General features: G+C 45.4%; 2 protein-coding genes across 2 annotated transcripts in view; one reads left to right on the top strand and one right to left on the bottom strand.

Moving 5' to 3' along the window:
- The window catches only part of RNF10 (ring finger protein 10), a 33,380-nt gene extending 21,523 nt beyond the window's left edge, over window positions 1-11,857 (top strand). Inside the window, exons 7-17 of the mRNA XM_020901563.2 lie at window positions 141-301; window positions 2,074-2,199; window positions 2,460-2,733; window positions 2,947-3,080; window positions 4,065-4,182; window positions 4,425-4,526; window positions 5,505-5,660; window positions 7,399-7,499; window positions 10,050-10,107; window positions 10,205-10,363; window positions 10,902-11,857. Coding sequence (XP_020757222.2) covers window positions 141-301; window positions 2,074-2,199; window positions 2,460-2,733; window positions 2,947-3,080; window positions 4,065-4,182; window positions 4,425-4,526; window positions 5,505-5,660; window positions 7,399-7,499; window positions 10,050-10,107; window positions 10,205-10,363; window positions 10,902-10,978 — 1,466 coding nt within the window. The 3' untranslated portion in view covers window positions 10,979-11,857. The remainder of the gene's footprint in view (window positions 1-140; window positions 302-2,073; window positions 2,200-2,459; window positions 2,734-2,946; window positions 3,081-4,064; window positions 4,183-4,424; window positions 4,527-5,504; window positions 5,661-7,398; window positions 7,500-10,049; window positions 10,108-10,204; window positions 10,364-10,901) is intronic.
- Window positions 11,858-12,802: 945 nt separating this feature from the next.
- On the bottom strand, window positions 12,803-15,118 carry POP5 (POP5 homolog, ribonuclease P/MRP subunit). Its single transcript, XM_020901555.2, has 5 exons — window positions 15,020-15,118; window positions 14,796-14,938; window positions 13,559-13,708; window positions 13,301-13,384; window positions 12,803-13,202 (listed from the first exon to the last, which is right to left on the bottom strand). Exons 1-5 carry the CDS (start codon window positions 15,037-15,039, stop codon window positions 13,087-13,089), a joined length of 513 nt encoding a protein of 170 aa, XP_020757214.2. The 5' UTR covers window positions 15,040-15,118; the 3' UTR covers window positions 12,803-13,086.
- Window positions 15,119-16,954: the final 1,836 nt, after the last annotated feature.

A 16,954-nucleotide genomic window follows, 5' to 3' on the forward strand; every position in this document is an offset into this window, starting at 1 on the left:
AAATATTTTTCTTTTAAGGAAAGCACACCAAGTCATTCTATTTTCACCTTAGAAAAAAAGCTGTATATGAAAGTTGCTATTTAGCCACACAGCCGTGGGCTCTGAGTTTTGCCTCTGTGACCTCGTTGGCATTGTTGCAGATGAACAGCACAGCCAGTACTCCAAGCTCCTGCTGGCCTCCAAGGAGCAGGTGCTGCGCCGGGTGGTGCAGGAAGAGAAAGCGGCACTGGAGCGGCAGCTGGCAGAGGAGAAGCACACGCCCGAGTCCTGCTTTATTGAGGCAGCTATCCAGGAGCTCAAGGTGAGGGGAGGCCCTGGAAGTGGGGGTAAGGGGTGGAAATTAGCTACTTCAGCCCCACCCACGTTTGAGATGATGAGCAGGGAGCAGCTAAGAAAGCAGGTTTGCTCTGGGCTTTGGTGATAGGAGGGAAGGGGTGACCTAGTGGTTTTTCAGGTGCTCCCTGGAACTGAAAAGATCAAATCAGGGTGATCTTACAACTCTGGAGTTTCTTAGATTAGCTATGTTCTTTTTTTGTTTTAAGATTTATTTATTTTTGGCTGCTCTGGGTCTTCATTGCTGTGCATGGACTCTTTTGTAGTGCAGCCAGGAAGGGCTACTCTTCACTGAGGCGTGTGGGCTCCTCATTGCAGTGGCTTTTCTTGTTGCCGAGCGCAGACTCTACAGTGCTCGGGCTTCAGCAGTTGTGGCGCATAGGCTTAGTTGCCCCATGGCACGTGGGATCTTCCCTGACCAGGGATTGAATCTGTGTCCTCTGTATTGGCACATGCATTCTTAATCACTGGACCACCAGGAAAGCCCTAGCTGTGCCCTTAATTAAGCAACATACACTTTTGTTTGTTTTTTAGGAATGCGCCTGGATTAATTTTTGGAAATGTTTTATTTAAGGAACATTGTGAAGAAATTATTACAGCCTCTCTAGCAGGCTCTACCAATGCCTGCTGAGGATTTTGGAGCAGCAGTATCCAAATACAGAATTCCCTATGTCTTGTGTCCTCTACAATAGGAATTTTTAAACTTTAAGAGGCCCTGCTGGCTCAGAGGTTAAAGTGTCTGCCTGCAATGTGAGAGACCTGGGTTTGATCCCTGGATCAGGAAGATCCCCTGGAGAAGGAAATGGCAACCCACTCCAGTATTCTTGCCTGGAGAATCCCATGGACGGAGGAGCCTGTTGGGCTACAGCCCACGGGGTCGCAAAGAGTCAGATGCGACTGAGCGACTTTACTAAGAGGCAGCAGAATCGCTATTTGTTGGGCTCTACCCTGCGAGACTGATTCAGTAGGTCTAGGCTCAGTAAGGTTAATAAATTTTGCATTATAAGAAGTTCCAGGGGAGTCTGGTGCTGCTCACCCCCAGATCACACTTTGAGAATCACTGATCTGTATCAGAACAGTGGAAGCCCTGATGAAAGGGCATGTGACAGGCCCTGTGCTGACATATTGCTCTTGTATTTATCTCATGTAAGCTTCATAACCGGGTGTGATAGAACAGCTGTCTCCTTTCACGGATGAGGAAAGTGGAATCATGGGTTAGGTACTTTACTTGAGGACATACAACTAGTAAGAGGTGAAGCTGGTATTTGAATTCCTCTCTCTCTGACTCACAAGTCCTCTTTGGGCAGGATTCTGTATTTACTTTTTATTTTCTTTCTGTAATGCAGGGCATTAGTTCAAATGCGTTTCAGGGAGAAGGAAAGCTTCATATAAGTAGATCTGTCCAGGTTGAGGTGGAGGTTGCCCAAACCCTTGTTTTCCTCAGTGGTTCTCTCTCTCTAAGCTTAGTTCATAAAAACTAGAAGACCACTTCTGTGTCCTTGAATTTCTGTTCAGGAAGCTTTTGTGTAGTGTTGTCACTATCACTTGTCAGAGGTGATAAGCAGAATACCATCCCATTGGAGTACCAGATGCTTTTGCTTCCTGCTTTCTTTAAAGATTGAGAATTTTAAGTACTTAGACTCTTTCTTTTTGCCTTTAACTTTTGTCCTGTCAAGAGACTATTGTAAACTTTGCTCCTTCAGACTCAATATGTTTCTGGTTTTCTCTCTGGTGCTCTAGGCTCGGGAAGAGGCTCTGTCAGGATTGGCTGAAAGCAGAGGGGACGTCCCTGGTGTCATGGCTGCTCTGGAACAACTGGTGCTGATGGCTCCCTTGGCGAAGGAGCCCGTTTTTCCACCCAGGAAGGTTGGTGTCCTTGTTACCGACTGAGTGGCCGCCATTCTTCTCCAGCTGGTAGGCACTGTTAGATCTAGAGAAAAGGGAACCATGAGTATTTCCTATGTGCTTTTTAAAAAAAAGTTTTTTTTAAATTTTTCCTATGTGCTTGTTCGATGTGTGTTCTCTCCTCAGCAGTGTTAAGTCAGTGACAGCTGAGATAGACCTCGAGAGCTCGGCTTCTGCCTTTGCCACATGTTCTTTCTGTAAGCCGCAGTTTGTCCCAACAGGGCGTGTTGGAGTACCTGTCTGCCTTTGATGAAGACACCACCGAAGTTTGTTCTCTGGGTCCTCCTCGTCCTGTTCCTCTCCCTCTGGTAGAGGAAGAGGAAGCAGTGTCTGAACCAGAGCCTGAGGGGTTGTCAGAGGCCTGTGAGGACCTGGAGTTAGCAGAAGACAATCTTGGAGAAGGGACCATTTGTACCGAGTCCAGCCAGCAGGAACCCATCACCAAACCAAGCATCACACACCTGAGCAGCTCTCCTTGTTACTACTTTTACCAAGGTGAGCCTCCCTGAGGGGGACGGCTGGGTGCCGCTGGATGTTTGGGAGCAGTGGTCTGGCGCTCTGAGCAGAGGGAGGTAGCGGCACGAGACCCTGGGTGGTTGGGCCTGTTGAGCCTGTCAGCCTGGGGAGGGAGAGTCGGGCTGGGAATGGGGAGGGCCCTGACTCGAGGACTGGCCGAGACCGTGGTGTGACGGATCCGCTTGTCTTCAGCGGAGGACGGGCAGCACATGTTCCTGCACCCTGTGAACGTGCGCTGCCTCGTGCGGGAATACGGCAGCCTGGAGCAGAGCCCTGAGAAGATCTCGGCCACTGTGGTGGAGATCTCCGGCTACTCCATGTCTGAGGTAAGGGCCTGCCTTTCGAGGTGGAGGGGCAGGGAGCCTCGTTAAACTCATCTCTCTGTGCTGGGCCTAGCCGATATAGGTTCACAGACCTTCAAAGGCCTTTAGTTTTTGTGTGTGTGAGTGTGTGTGTGTTTTGGAGCCTGTGAATTTAAAAACTTAAATGAAGCTCCCCTGCACACGGGGTTTCTGTTAGGTCAGTCTACCACTGCTGTCTGTTTCACAGGTTCCATTATTGTGGTTTGGGGGTAGAGATGTCTCCTGCTTTCATTTGAGATGAGTTTGTTTTTGTTTCTCTTTCTTCCTACTGCTTGGGAGAAATGGCTAAGAAAACAAAGTCCTTGGAGGCTTTAAGATAGCTTATGAATTTTGGCTTAGCAGATACCTGTGAATTATCTGATAATTTACATATGTGACTATTTGCCTTTCGAGAATTACCCTTGTATTGATCACAGTTTAAAAGCTTAAAATTAAGAGACTTCATGTACTATAACCTTTCCATCAAATGTGAAGAAAAAGGATAAAAAGAAAATTAAATCAGTGAGCTTCATTTTTTCATTATTGTTTTAGGCCAAGCTTTGTTCAGTAGGGAAACCTGCTTTATCTGCCTTCCCAGTTGCCATTAATTCTGTTGGTAGTTCCCAGATTTTTTGCCAATAAGTAACTCTTGTCTTCCTTATTCTCCCTGTGTGTTGTGGACCCCCAGAAAATCAGAAACAGCTGATCAGCTTTAGATCATTCATTACTGGGCTCAATTAAATCATTTGCATTACAAACCCAATAATTGCTTTTGGTTGCTTATTCTACCTTACTGTAGGTTAATTGACAATTTCTGTTCAGCTTTGAAAATGGCAATAACTTGAGCACTGCTCTGAGCCGCAGTGCCATCTGAGCGAGTGTGTTTCCCTGCTGGATGTCTGAGTGGGAACCTCTGCTCTCAGAGTCATGGCTGGCCTTAGTTGAGCATCAGCCCCCTTTCCCTTGTAGGATGTGCGACAGCGTCATAGATACCTCTCTCACTTGCCGCTCACCTGCGAGTTCAGCATCTGTGAACTGGCTCTTCAGCCTCCTCTGGTCTCTAAGGAAACCCTAGAGATATTCTCAGGTGAGCATGCTCTCTACTTTGCTTCCCTTTTTTAGTGGAATTCAGGGATTCTTATATGACTAAAAACCCAGTGTAGAAGGAAGTGAGGACTTCCGTCACGAGTCTCCAAATCTGCTGATACTCTCCACCCATTCATCCAGTCCGCTGGGCCCTCCCTTGTGCCCTTAGCTGCTAGTCACCTGGGAGGAGTTAATTGCCAGGTTGTCCTGGGTCTGCCTCCTGACCACCTCACCACCCCACAGATGACATTGAGAAGAGGAAGCGGCAGCGCCAGAAGAAGGCCCGGGAGGAACGCCGCCGAGAGCGACGGATTGAGATGGAGGAGAACAAGAAGCAGGGCAAGTGTAAGTTCAGGAACGCGCCTCTGTGATGAGCACAGCTGTGCATCGTTGTACAGAGGCCCCAGGCCTGGCCCAGTCAGAGCTCAGCTCTGCCACTCGCTTTCTTCAGCTCTTAGACATGAGTTGTGAGAGTACCTCCCTCATAGGCTTCCTGAGAGAATTGGAGTTGGCACTGGTCAAAGTGTGTAGCACATAGTAAGGAGTAAGAGTAAATTCAAAGTGGGTGAAAAAAACCTGGGACGGGAGTGTGGGTAGGGAATTGGACGTCTGCTGAATGCTGGGGATAGTTGGCCCGTGTGCTTTCTGGGTACATTGTTGGCCTCGCCTTCAACTCTGAAGACATCTATACATAGCTCGTCTACCAGAAGAGTCTGAAATAGTAGAAACCTGTTGACCTACTAGGAAATACATGCAGGGAGTTAGACTTGAGCTCTTTCATACCAGTAAGTAGAGTCTTTTAATCTGGTTCTGCAATATAAGCTTCACTGAACTAAGAATTGTGTGACATGAGGGCCTCCTTAACCTCCAGAAACAAGGAGTTGAATCTTTGGCTAGGGAAAAGACTTGACTATTTTGACTCCACATGGTATGGTAACTATAAACTTTACTTCTCTAACTGGGATAAGTATGTAGCTGGCATCCTGGTGTTGTGTAGCTGTTTGGCATAAGTCCTAAACAGTTGAGAAAACTGATGTTTCAAGAACAAAGACTTTTTTATTTTAACTTTATTATGGGAATATTAAAAAACAATTACACAGAACAGTATAATTAACCCCCAGGTTTATCACCCAGCTTTAACATGAATAGTTAAAACAAGGGTTTTATATTAAAGACATAAAGTGGCAAATATGACAGATTTGGGTTTTAAAGCTGTCTCCATCCTTCATACACCTGGGAGATTCATATTCACCATCCATAACTGTTGGAAAAGATTCGAAGAATTCTGTAAATTGGCCTACTGTTCTCATCTTGTCTTCGCAGATCCAGAAGTCCACATTCCCCTGGAGAATTTACAGCAGTTTCCTGCCTTCAATTCCTACACCTGTTCCTCTGATTCTCCTTTGGGTTCCACCAGCACTGAGGGCCGTGGGGCGCTCTCCCTTTCTCCTCTTAGCAGAAGTCCAGGTTCCCAAGCAGGTAAATAGAGTTGGGATTTAGAGAGTAAAGTTGACCACCAGCCGTAGACCTTAAGCCGAGCCCTAGTGTATGAATTTACAAGTGACCTTAGCATGGTGGGGTCTCTAAGGGACTGGTTTTATTTGGGTAGTTAATAGATTCCTGAGATACACTAAATTCTTACCATTTGATTCACTTTTCCATTGGCTGTACCGACTGCTTTATGCCCTGCTAGCTTCTGAATACCTCAGGCAGCCCTACAGCAGGACAGTTAAACCTAGATTCTTCTCTGCAGCCCAGCTGCTTTTATTTCTAGTTCTGCCTTTGAAGTACTCCCTCTGTGTGTGTGAACATCTTTATATATGTCTTGTTGTAACATTGTATGGTGGGGGGTGGAGGAAACAGCCTACAAAGTCTACTGGTAGGGAAGTGGCTCAATTACAGCATTTTTACTATGAAATTCTTTACACCTACTGAAAAGGGAGATAGCTCACTTCCTGAACCTTTAAGATGAAAGGAATTTGTGGAAAAAGACAAAGCATGACACCATTTTTGTGTTAAAAAAGCCACACAAAACAAAGCATTTCAATGTAGGTTTATGTATCTAAATGTATAGAAAAATCCTGGGATGATTGTGTTCCAGACCACTAACAGTGTTCCACTCTAGGGACTGAGCTCAGGATTGAGAGGCTGTCAGCTTCTTAAAAACAGTTTTGTTTATATATAGAATATATTATTGTGTTATGAAATTAAAGTTATAATTTCAGAGAGCTGTCTTCTGATCTTCATCCACCTGGCAGATAGTTTTTGATACTTAAAATTTATTTTTCTCAGGCATTTTCAGTGAAATGTCCAAGATCAGAACATTTTGTGACTCTTGGGATCATTTGCCTGTCACTTCGCAGATTTAGGAGCCTGAGACGAAGGCCGCGGCTTGGTTAGTGGCAGGGACTGGGACTAGAGTCTAAGGGCTACACAGCCATCATGCTCTTCAGTTTAACTGAGATGAGAGCTACTGTACAAAGGAAAATGGCAAAACATTGACTGCATCATCTGTGACACAGAGATTGTGTTTTCACACACTAGCTTTCCTGAAGGTATGTGGGCTTTAACACATTCAGGCAAGAGCAGTTGGACGGGCCTAGAAATAAGTACCACAGCACCCTGGCTGACTGTGGAAAGGCCCCTACATACCAGCAGTGATCAGGGCAGTGGGTGGGCTGATCTGTTCTGAAATGTTCAGCTCTGGGTCAGAGAGGATGGAGAAGATGACAGCCTAGGGAAGGGAGTAGCAAGGAAAAGCTTGCATTTTGCTGGATTTTGTTGCTGTGTATGTTTTGAATTCTAACTGAATATTCCCTGGGTCATAGACATCTGTTGGCTAGAACATAAAGGCTGACCTGATTACATTTCATTTCTTTTTCTTGAAGCTTTTTATCCATATAAAGCTAGTCCATGACATCCAATACCTACGCCTTGAGAGCTGGCTCACGTGGAAAGGGTTTTTCTTACTGTGGGAAATGGATTTTGCAATGCCTTCTAGTGTTCTCATAACCTTGAAACTTGTCTCTCCCTATTCTTATCACTTGTGTGAACAGTAGGCCATATTCTTGGCTTTATAAGCACATGGCAGAGTTGAAGGTAGATCAAGGTTTAGCTTTTTGAGGCAGTGTTGCTGATTATCCAGACCTGATTCGGTATTAACCTCTTCTGTTTTATTAAGTTGACTTGTATAATCAGGTCTCTGGTTCCCTTTCAGACTTTCTTCTGACCCCTCTGTCACCCACTGCCAGTCAGGGCAGTCCTTCATTCTGCGTTGGAAGTCTGGAAGAAGACTCTCCCTTCCCTTCCTTTGCCCAGGTAAACCCTCTGCTCGTAAAGCAGTCCACGGGCGTTTAACATGAGCTTTGCTGCTTGTTCTTCCTGGAAATCTCTCTGCTGGAGACAGGGAGAGTCACAGGCTAATGTTGCACTGGCTTTCAAAATCATGGAAGGCTTTTTAAAGAGAAGCTCATGGATTTAGTCTCAGATACTACCATAAACTTAGCAAGGAAAGAAGCAAAGAATAGCTGAGGAAGAATCAGAGTTTTAATTATTTAACAAGTCACTAGATTATTCGTGTACTAACACTGATCTAGGGGCTGGGGATATGTCAGTCAATTTTAACTGGCCCCTAGTTCTGGGACCTCTGACTTACGTGGTATGTATCTGTTACATATAATAAACCATTCTTTGGGAAAGGGAAGGTTGTCTTGGTTATCCTGTAACTAACTAGCCAAAGTGGCTGTCTAGAGATGGGTTGAAGGGAGCACTAGGCTAGTAAGATTTAATGTCAAATCAGTATCAATCTTTAAAATAAGCAAATAGTCACCTTTCCTGCATTTGATAACTGAGGAAGATAGACAGGTTGACAAGTACCCCATAGGAAGGTAGTGTTCACTTCTTTGGGATTAGTTTGGACTCATTTGCTTACCAGTTCTTTAAACGTCTGAGGTTGATACAGATATTTCTCACATATAGATGGCAGTTTGTGCTGAGAAATAAGCAGGAATTCAGCTTTGGTGAGGAGAGTCCTTGAAGTCAAGGATGAAATAGTTGAGAATGATCCTGAAAATGTACTACTTGGTTTCAGAGGTTATAAGCAAGTGACTCCCAGGAGTTAGGTCAATGCCTGAGTTGTTTTTTTAGCTAGGTTTTACTGCCATTGTGTTTTTCATCTTTATATTTTGAAAAACTTCAACCTTAAAGAGTTGAAAGGATAGTGTAATGAATATTCATACTTTTTACTCAGATTCACCAGTAGTTACTGTTTTGCTGTATTTGCTTTTTCTTTTTTTGCTGTCTTGAAAATCAGTTACAGACCTCATGAATGACATTTCACCACTAAATACTTGGAAGATACATACCACTCAAATGACATTCTCCTGTCTGCCCACGGTCATCATTGTTACACCAGAGACACTCAGTTGGTCGGATGCTGAGACGGCACATGCGTCTGTCTTGCCGTTGGGCTCAGCATCCTGTACTGTTTTCAGTCAGTTACCAGACTGGCCACTGCGTTCATCGTGTCAGCTCTCCTCAGGCTCCTCCGACCCGTAACAGTCCCCCTGGCTTCTGTTGTTTTTTTTAACATGTGGCATGGATATTTTGGGGGCTTCCCTCATAGCTCAGGTGGTAAAGGATCCGCCTGCAATACAGGAGTCCCTGGTTCAATTCCTGGGTCGGGAAGATCCCCTGGAGGAGGGCATGGCAGCCCACTCTAGTATTCTTGCCTGGAGAATCCTATGGACAGAGAAGCCAGGCCAGCTACAGTCCATGAGGTCATGAGAGTTGGACATGACTTAGTGACTAAACCACATGGGTATTTTTGAAGCATCTAGGCCCATTGTTCTATAGATGATCCTACACTGTAGATTTTCTGATTGTTTCTTCATTAGTGGACCGAGGCTAAACATTTAAATATTTTTGGTGAGATTAAAATATAGGTGGTATTTTAGTGATCTTATAAGATGATTCAGATGTTGTACTGTTAGACCCCAAACTCTTGGGGACCAAGGGAGCAGATTCTCACAGTAGTACATGATGAAGGAAGTTTATCAATGAAATCAGTATCTGCCAGTTGAATTCATCTTGCACAATATGCAAGCCCCAGTTTGGGACACATTTGGGACAGGCATGCTGATGTGAATCTTTGTGGGGTTTGTTTCTTGGTACAGTGCACCCTGCTTTAGGTGGCATGGCATGTGTGATAGGTAAGATGCAGAGTGACCCTCAGCATTTACAGAGCTGGCCGTGGCCAACTGAGGTGAAAAATTCCTCTCTTGGGAGGGATTGTTCTGCTGTTACTGTACTTTCAGGAATCTGGTTTATGGCTGAATCTAAACGTTAACAGTTAAGGAGCTATTGAAAAAGCAAAGACTGAAAGGTAATGAGGGCTGTGGGAGCAGTTTCGGGATAAAGTTCAATTGGTTTTTGTGATCTTGGGTAACTGAGGTTTGCTCGGCAGGTGGTTTGTTTTAAACTTGGAAGGTCCTGTACACTCCTTACTGCAAGAGGAGTAATGTTGATGTTTTTAGGCGTCTCCAGAAGAAAGGAATGACACGAAGTCGGGATTTCCCACTTCAAAATCAGAGTATAAATCTCTTGTGCCTTCTCTGCAGTATTCTTTACCTGTTTCCTAAGGAACAGAACAGCTTCTGGTTTCCCACCTTGTTAGTTTCACTGCCAGTTCAGGATATTAGGGGACATGATGAAAACACTGTGTTAGGAAAAGAAGTATCCAGAAAATTTTTTCCCAGTGTGGGTAGTTGATTCAGTGTCCCCCGTACCCGTCAGTGTCAAGGTAGGAGTCTGGAGAAGAAACGGGATCAGTAACTTAAATTCTTTCCCTTCCTTTTCCCACTTTGGCAGATGCTGAGAGTTGGAAAAGCAAAAGCAGATGTATGGCCCAAAACCGCTCCAAAGAAAGGTGAGAATGGCCCTCTGGTAAAGGGGAAGCCTGGCCCCTTTCAGAAAGTAGAAGGCTCTGGAGTTGTTTCTGCAATTTTAACACTGGTGTTTTTTAGATGAAAACACCTTAGGTCCTCCTGCCCCTGTGGACAGCGATGGGGAGAGTGATAACTCAGACCGCGTTCCTGTGCCCAGTTTCCAGAATTCCTTCAGCCAAGCTATTGAAGCAGCCTTCATGAAACTGGACACACCAGTGACTTCAGATCCACTCTCTGGTAAAGGCACAGGAGTGGGGTGCTCGGCTCAGGGCTGTGGTTCCCTCCTGGATCCAGGGTTCTTTCCCTCTGAGCCTCAGGGCTCACATTCTAGTGTTAACTAACATTCCACCTGGTATATCAAATGGCTCCTTTTTGCACCCCAGATTAATTCTTGAGGCCTTTGTGAAGTTCTGCGTAACTTTTTTCCCCCAGCCTTATAGATTTTTGAATCCTGAGGTGGTGAAGGTGGCTGATAGATGGATGTCAGACTCAAAGCACACCCCCACTCTGTGGTATTCACGCCTAGCACTGTGCTAATTTTATTCTCCCAGTAACTGTCTTAAATGGGTATAACTCACATTACAGATGAGCTGGGCTGGGATCTAAGTGATGTGTCTGAAGACAAACAGCCAGAGAGTGCAGGGTCTGGTATTTGAATCCAGGCAGTCTAATTCCAGAGCCTGCACTCGTGTTGCCCGTGACTGTCATCAATGGAAACTGGCCAGGGGGCAAAGGGATGGCATTCTAAGCTAAGTTCTTTCTGTTTTTTGTTCAGAAGAGAAAGGAGGAAAGAAAAGAAAGAAACAGAAACAGAAGCTCCTGTTCAGCACCTCCGTCGTCCACACCAAGTGACACTACTGGCCCAGGCTGACTTCTCCATCTGGTTTTCTTTTTATTTGCGCTTTTGTTTTGCTGCTGTAATTTTTAAGTATTTGAGTTTGAACAGATTAGCTCTGGGGGGGAGGGGGTTTCCACAATGTGAGGGGGAACCAAGAAAATTTTAAATACAGTGTATTTTCCAGCTTCCGTCTTTACACCAAAATAAAGTATTGACACTCACAAGAGAGCTCTTCCTGCCAAGGTTTTTAGTTTGTTGCCAGGTAGTCTTTTTGACCCACGTGTAATTAGTTTTTCTCAACCCCAACTTAAGTTTTAGTCTCCTAGAGCAGCCCAAACCAGTGTTAGGGCACCTTGCTTTCAGCATATCTATTGGTGTGTCTTTTAAAAATAGTTGAATCTTTTCTATCTGTTCAGTACTCCTCGTTAAAGAAACAGAGGGATGGGAATAAAATGGATGTAGGATACCCAGCTTGAATTGTAGTTTTTCTTCTGACAACCAGGCTGTGGTGTCAGACCCAGGTTGCACTTGTATGTGTGATGGAGGGTTTTACCTTCTTTTTGGCACAGAAAGTAACTGTCATTGGTTAAGGAGGCCCTAGGACCTGATAGCCTTTAGGTCAAGCTTGTTCCAAGTGACAGTGGCCTGAATGAATTATAGAAATGGAGGAGTCTGGCACACCCGGAGGCAGAGCAGGACAGGTTTGAAAGCAGTGGGGATACCTCCCCCAACCCCTGCCCCCCACTGCCTCCCTCTTGTCTAGAGCAGTCTTATGCCTTGGTTTGAGCTGAATGAATTTGAGTGATGTGAATTATTTTGCTGCTTAATAAAGTGACCTCTAGGTATAATAGACTATGAAGGCAAATAGTTGCAATAAATCTCCTGCATAAGCATTGCGAGCTTTCTGGTTTCTTTAAGATTTATTTCAGGTCAGCTAGACATATACTTCTTAATAGGTTAAGGTAACAGCTGCTGTGAACTTGAGCCAGTCTGTTTTCATGGAGTCATGTCTTTCCTAGTGTCAGGCCTAAAGTGTTCTTGATCTGGGCTCATTTTATTAGTTCTAACCTCCCATTCTTAAAATGACAAATGTTTGTTAAACGTATTAATATGTAAGGGACTTTTGAGTGATGTCCATTTTATAAAGGAGAGAATAGGTCCTTGAAGTGTGTTTAGTAGGTAGCAAATCAAAACGGGTCATGTCTCCTGTCTCTCCTAATTCCTGTGAGTGCATTGTCTCACCTGCCTTCAGATGCCAGGTAGGTATAAGGCAGTAGAGAAGGGTGGAACTGTAAAGAATCACCACATGTTGGCAGCTGCTATTTGACTTTGTAATAATGAGGTCAGGTAACATCATTACAAAGATATTTTCCTCCACTCAAAAGTGTAAGAATTGTATTACTATTATTTTTTGTCAGGTTACCTGGTCAAGTATTGGCAAAGAATCTGTTAATTTTTAAGGTCCTTTGGGTCATTGAGACCAGCTCTAGATCTGTGCCGGTTTAGTTGCTGTGTCTCATTAACACTGTTATTCTGGGGACTTCCCTAGATGTTCAGTGCTTAAGACTCTTGAGTTTCCACTGCGAGGGGCCTGGGATCAATCCCTGGTCGAGGAGCTGAGATCCTACATGCCCCACACTGTGGACGAGTGAAGTTCAAAACTGCTACTCCCAAATGATCTGGATTGCTTAGGGCCCAACCGAGGGGCAGGGCTATTGGGTCTCCAGTGGGAGGCTATACATCTAGTACCACACAGGGAGCTGGTCTTGCTACTGAGGCCAGGGATGGAAGGAGAGAGAGACTAGGCCAACCATGAACTTCACATGTACACTAAGTGCTAAAAGAAGCCAAATACATTTATTAAACCCGCTCCCAGCCAGGCAGTTAGATACAAAGATGTCTATAAAGACAGGGGCTTCACAACCTGCAGAACCACTTAACCAGGCAATGCTGGGTAAAGGTGACTTCGATTAGTTTTACGAAAGTCCATTTTGAGCTGGTCACCTGGCCTCTGGTCAGCAGTCATCCAGTTTGGGAACTGGAGAAGATGCTGCTGCCTCTCAGAATGTCCCATCCCAGCGAGTGGACCCTGAGGCCTGGGCACAGCACAGCGTGCAAAGGTTCACTCCATTGGCTCAGCAGCCTCCTCGCCGCCACTATCGGAAAGCTCCTCCCCAGCCGACTCCTCCTCTAGTAAACAGCTTTTAGTGACAGACTTCTGGATAGCCTCCCGCTCTCCTGGAGAAAGAGCAAGGTGAAGAGCATGAGTGACCTCTCATTCAGCCAGAAGCCATGGCCAGTCCCTGCTCAGTGGGCACAGGGCTGGCTTCCCTTACCTTCATCAGTGCAGTTCTGCAACAGGGTCAACAGCTGTCTCCTGTTGTACTGAATCAGGAACTTCTGGCATGTTCTAATTGTACCTGGCACAGGTAAGAGCTTTGTGGTCAGCAGCTTGTGGAAAGTATTTACCTCAGAGTCTTGCAGAGCTCGGAAAAAGTATCTTGCTCTTAGCAGGAGAGCAGGAATACGCATCTACCACAGAAGACTGAATGCTGAACCTGCTACAAAACCAGCCATATCCCATGCACCCCTACCTCCCACGTGTAAGGTGTTGAGAAAACACAGGTAGCGGTGTCCTTTGTTTTCCAAGTATGTGATGAAGGGAAGAGCTGACCACACAAGCCGGTAGAATTCCTTCCTGCATCGAAGTAGCACTATTCCGGTATAGGCATTGAGGTATCGTACTACAGCAGGGGAAAAAATAAAAATCATTTGGGGAAACTGGACTGTTAGGGATGGGTTAAAAATCTTCGGCTAATCGAGCACCTATGTGCTAGAGATCAGAGATGGCTCAAGACAGTGGCACTTGGAATGCATCAGGAAGTAAAAACTTGATTTCTGAAGGGGAAAAAAAATTAGTAGGACAGCCCATTTACAGACAGTAGAGAATCCCCCTGCAATGCAAGAGACCCAGGTTTGATCCCTGGGTTGGGATGATCCCCTGGAGAAGGGAATGGCTATCCACTCCAGTATTCATGAGAATTTCATGAACTGGACAGAGGAGCCTGGGTCAGACAGGACTGAACAACTTAACACTTCATTTATGGAAGGGAGAAACATCCAGTGCCTTGCACACCACTCAGAATTGGTGAATTTAGAATTTAAAATGTTCTTCTAATGCACTGACTAGTTAATAAACTGAGTCGGGAGTGCAGAGATCCACCTTCCTCAGAAAACCCCTGGCTGAAAACCAAGCTGTCCTGTAACTGGGCTATATAGGTTTTTCAAACAGTCAACTGAGTCTCACCTGAGGTAGGAAAGCTATGCCTATGTGCATCACCTCTGGAATTCAATTTCAAAGAATATGGTAAAAGGGAACGACAGTAGTGTAGCTGTTGAGAGGGCCTGCTCCTGTCTACATACAAGTATCCGTCCTGTACAGGCCCTTTTCAAGGGTAATTAGATACAAGGGTTTCTTGCCCAATGTCCCACTGCCTAAGTCGCTTCACTCGTCCCGCTCTCTCTAACCCTATGGGCTGTAACCCGCCAAGCTCCCTCTGTCCATGGGATTCTCCAGGAAAGAATACCCTTCTCCAGGGGATCTTCCCAACCCAAGGACTGAACTCGTGGCCTACTATTAGCTAGCTCTCCGCCTCACTGGATTCACCCAGACCTCGGGATGCAACGCTGCTAAAAAGAACGGTATCTTACATACGACAGTACACAAGGCTTGGCAGTTCCCGGGGTCGTTCGCGGCCCTTCTTTCTCCCTCCTGTGGCCACCGCCCCTTCCAAACCCCGCCGTCCGCCCTGTTCCCAAGCACCCTCGCACCCGCGAAGCCGATGGAACAGGCGGCAGCACCGAAAGTCCCGTGCACGCGGGCGATCGTGTCCCGCACCAGGGTGCCCAGCACTCGGTCCTCCAGCGTCAGGCGGCAGCGGGGGTCGTCAGACACCACTTCGCAGAGCAGGTACCTGCGGCGGGCGAGAAGGAGGTGAACCCGGGGGCAGGCCCGCGGGGACCAGGCAAGGGGCTGTTGGCGAGAAACTGTTTACCTGTGCTTGAACCGCACCATGGCTGCCTCCACCTCCGGCGGCCAGACGCGCAAACCGGATGTCTGCTTTCGTCGGCGGCCAATAGGAAGTTGGCCGGGCAGCCACTCAGGGAGGCGGAGCTAGAATGTAGGCGGAGCCCTGTGTCAGTCTCCCCCGAGCTCCGCCTCTTCTCTGCGGTGCGCAGGCGTCTTGCTCAGTACCGAGCTGATGCAGTTGGGAGCTAGGCTGCGCGATTGATGGATTTTTGTGCCTGTGATGGGTGGTTGTGCCCACTCATTAATTCTGTATGCGGCATTTGGAGCCTCCACGATGTTTACTTTCTAACATAGTCATGCGTGCATTTATATTTTCTCCCCAGGTCTTGAGGGCAAGATCTTGCACTCACAAGCCAAGGATTCACAGAGGGGAAATTGGGACTCATATTCAGATTACAGCTCGGTTCAATTTCCCCTTACAGTCAAATACTTTATTACTGTTTAGGCCTTTTAACAACCTTATGGAGTCAGGTGTATTGTCTCATTTTTTTGTGCAAAAACCGTCTGTGATCATTATATTTTCTGTTTATTCTGTGTGTATTTGTTTTTTAAACAGAAAAGCACAAAGAAGCAAATAAAAATAAGTTATAACCCCAGCACCAAGAGAAAATACTTTAACATGTAGTGGGTTTTTTCCCCTAGTTTTCCCCCTATGCCTGCAGTTCTCTATGTGACGTCCAGGAACCACTGAGTTTTCTGAGAGTCTTTCAGAGAGTCTCCAGTATCAAGTCACTTTCATAATACTACTAAGATGCTATTTGTTTCACTCTCTCAGAGTGGACAGTAAAGTTTTCCAGAGGCCACATGACATGTACTGACATTATTGTTCTGATGGTGAAAAGAATTGTGCATTGTGATTGAAACATTTCTCAGTTTTAATAAACATGGTAAATATTAACATGTTCCACAAAACAAAAGCTCTTTGGGATCCTCAATAATTTAATGAGTGAGAAAGTGTCCTGAGACAAAAAAAAAACTGAGATGAGAATTTCTGCTGTATGTTAAATTATATTTTTCCTTTTATTTTCTTTTTAAGAATAGAATCATACAGTTTAGTATTCTTTCCCTCGCTGCCCGAATATCCTTTAAAAAATAAGGGATCTTATCTTAGTGAGGCTTAACATACATAAAGGGCATATTAAGTGAATTTTTACATTTGTATAGACTTTTGCAACTATTGCCCAGATAAAGAGAAAGAACATTTCCAGTGCCCAAGAAGGTTCCTTTGCCCTCTTCTCAGCCAAAAACCTTCCCAGAAGTGACCTCTATTCTGATTTCTATCATGACTGATAAGCTTTGCCTGTTCTTGAACTCTGTGTATGTGAGTCGCTTAGTCGTGTCCGACTCTTTGTGACCCCATGGACTATAGCCTGCCAGGCTCCTCTGTCCACGGGATTCTCCAGGCAAGAATACTGGAGTGGGTTACCATGCCCTTCTCCGGGGGATCTTCCTGACCCAGGGATCAAACCCAAGTCTCTGGCATTGCAGGCAGATTCTTTACCACTTGAACTACAGTTTTCCCATGTCGTTGAACTTTATATAAATATAAATCTCCAACAGCGTGTTTGTGTGTGCCTGTGTTTCTCTCAACATGTTGTCTTTACATTCATTCTGTCATTTGACTATATTTTCATGTCAACTATTTACAATTTAGTGACTGAGCCACAACAACAACCATTCTTCAAGGCTTTTTTCAGCTGCCCCAGACGGCTTTGTTTAGATGTACCACTGCTAAACAGGTCTATATTTCCATGATGGACATTTAAATTTGTTCAAGAATTTCTTGTTATACCCAGTGCTTTGATGCTCAGCCTTTTATCTAGCTCTTTGTGGCCATCCTTGACTATTTATTTGTAGACCTGTCAGGGATCTGGCAGGCCCTGGGGAACCGTGAAGGGAG

The sequence above is a fragment of the Odocoileus virginianus genome, chromosome 12, assembly GCF_023699985.2.
Source record: "Odocoileus virginianus isolate 20LAN1187 ecotype Illinois chromosome 12, Ovbor_1.2, whole genome shotgun sequence".
NCBI lineage: Eukaryota > Metazoa > Chordata > Mammalia > Artiodactyla > Cervidae > Odocoileus > Odocoileus virginianus.

Coding starts and splice junctions, on each gene's coding strand:
- POP5 (XM_020901555.2), bottom strand. CDS start 15,039: ATGGTGCGGTTCAAGCACAG. Junction 13,385..13,558: donor CAACACCTTACACGTGGGAG/GTAGGGGTGCAT, acceptor TACCTGTGCCAG/GTACAATTAGAACATGCCAG. Junction 13,203..13,300: donor GCAGAACTGCACTGATGAAG/GTAAGGGAAGCC, acceptor CTCTTTCTCCAG/GAGAGCGGGAGGCTATCCAG.